This window comes from Propithecus coquereli, unplaced genomic scaffold (assembly GCF_000956105.1).
Source record: "Propithecus coquereli isolate 6110/MARCELLA unplaced genomic scaffold, Pcoq_1.0 Scaffold289, whole genome shotgun sequence".
Taxonomy (NCBI): Eukaryota; Metazoa; Chordata; class Mammalia; order Primates; family Indriidae; genus Propithecus; species Propithecus coquereli.
Window position 1 is genome coordinate 168,386 of NW_012148496.1, and position 1,577 is coordinate 169,962.

Genomic DNA, 1,577 nt, shown 5'->3' on the forward strand with positions numbered 1-1,577 from the left:
TGCATTTGGTAAGTTGAGAGTTGCTTCTAAGAGTTCCTAAGCTACTTCACAGACATACAGGCTTTGCCTTTCCAAGCAGACTCTCCAAGTCACTTCATTTTTCCATGGCATCTAAGTATGACACTCTGAACACATCTGATGACTCTCTTAGATCTAGGAAATAATTCTCTAATTTCTCAGCCTTCTCTTGCAATTTAGCTGATGATGATTTGAAAGATCTCCTGTCTTCATTTTGGCCCTCTTCCCACTGGCATCAAACATCCTAGTTTACAAACTAGACCTTCAGGGTCTATTAAGTATTATTATAATTAAACAACACAACTTTTTAAATAGCTGACATGTGCAAGGCATTAAAGAATTATACTAGGACATAGTATTATCCAATTCTATAGCCTATGGCTCAATGTACTATAGGGATATAATATTCTTGAATATCTGAAAATCATCTCTAAAATTTGGACATAATGCACATGTCTGCAAAGAGTTTATTCTGGGATTCATTTTTGCCTGTAATCTCTATACCTCAGAAAGCTGATCTATGTATCATGGCAACCTTTCTTTTAGATTATTTCAATTTACTATTATTATTAACTACTATAAAAGTCAACAGAGCTGTAAAAAAAGCAAATGAATAGAACCATTGTCACAGAAACCTATCGAAATGGGTATAGAATCCTATTTCCTAGATGATTCTTATGGTGGTAATCTACTATCTTCTAAAGAAAATTGCTAACACTTCTCAAGTGAGTACACAGTACTTTGCTACATCTTATCTTGTTGCTTAAATTCATTTCCCTAAAACATGAAGCAAATTTTGCTTAGCTTAACTGCGTCTACTGAGGAAGAGCAAGCAAAGAGGAAATGAGAAACACTTACTGCTCTGGCAGCTTCCCCAAAGTCAATCTTTAGCCGGCCCATGGCTCTTATGATTGCAATGATGGACTGTATAGTATTGCTGTAGACAACTACTTTATATTGTTTACATTCTTCCTCTGAATAGCCATCCTCATGAATGATTCTTTAAAAAGAAGAAAACCACAAGTTAATACCATGGACCTAAAATGAAGAGATACTATGGAATTTTTACACATTAAGAGGAAATCTATTCAAACAAAAAACCATTTTCCAACTTACTTCATTTGTTTCACAATGGTGCTTTTACCAGATTCTCCAGCACCTGAAAAAAAAGAAAACCAGACCTTCAATTTCTCTGTAATCCAACACAAAAGTATGAAATCAACATGAGTGATAACACTAGTATTAATGGAAACCCCAGGTCCTAGGGAAAATTTTGGTGAGGTTTTCGTGTCTATCAGGAAAATTACAGAGCTTCTCCATCAGAGCATTTTGTTTTCTTTACAAAACTCAGCAACCAAGTAGAATATATTGAAAGTACCCAAGGGCCTGCTTGATATCATTTGTGGAAAATAAGCATACCCAAAGAGAGATGGCAATGTAAACATTTGTAAGAATTCATCCTCTACATAAAACATCATGATACAGACACTGAACGTAGGTAAAAACAAAATGATTATTTTTTGCTTTATTCATTTTTATTAATTCCTCTGTGACTACCT

The 1,577-nt window shown here is 34.5% G+C and overlaps 1 protein-coding gene across 1 annotated transcript in view; it reads right to left on the bottom strand.

Moving 5' to 3' along the window:
* GNAI3 (guanine nucleotide binding protein (G protein), alpha inhibiting activity polypeptide 3) overlaps positions 1–1,577 on the bottom strand; it is a 70,003-nt gene that overhangs the window by 34,978 nt on the left and 33,448 nt on the right. Inside the window, exons 2-3 of the mRNA XM_012648493.1 lie at positions 1,135–1,177; positions 877–1,018 (exon numbers count right to left, since the gene is read on the bottom strand). Of these exons, the coding sequence (XP_012503947.1) occupies positions 877–1,018; positions 1,135–1,177 (185 nt within the window). The remainder of the gene's footprint in view (positions 1–876; positions 1,019–1,134; positions 1,178–1,577) is intronic.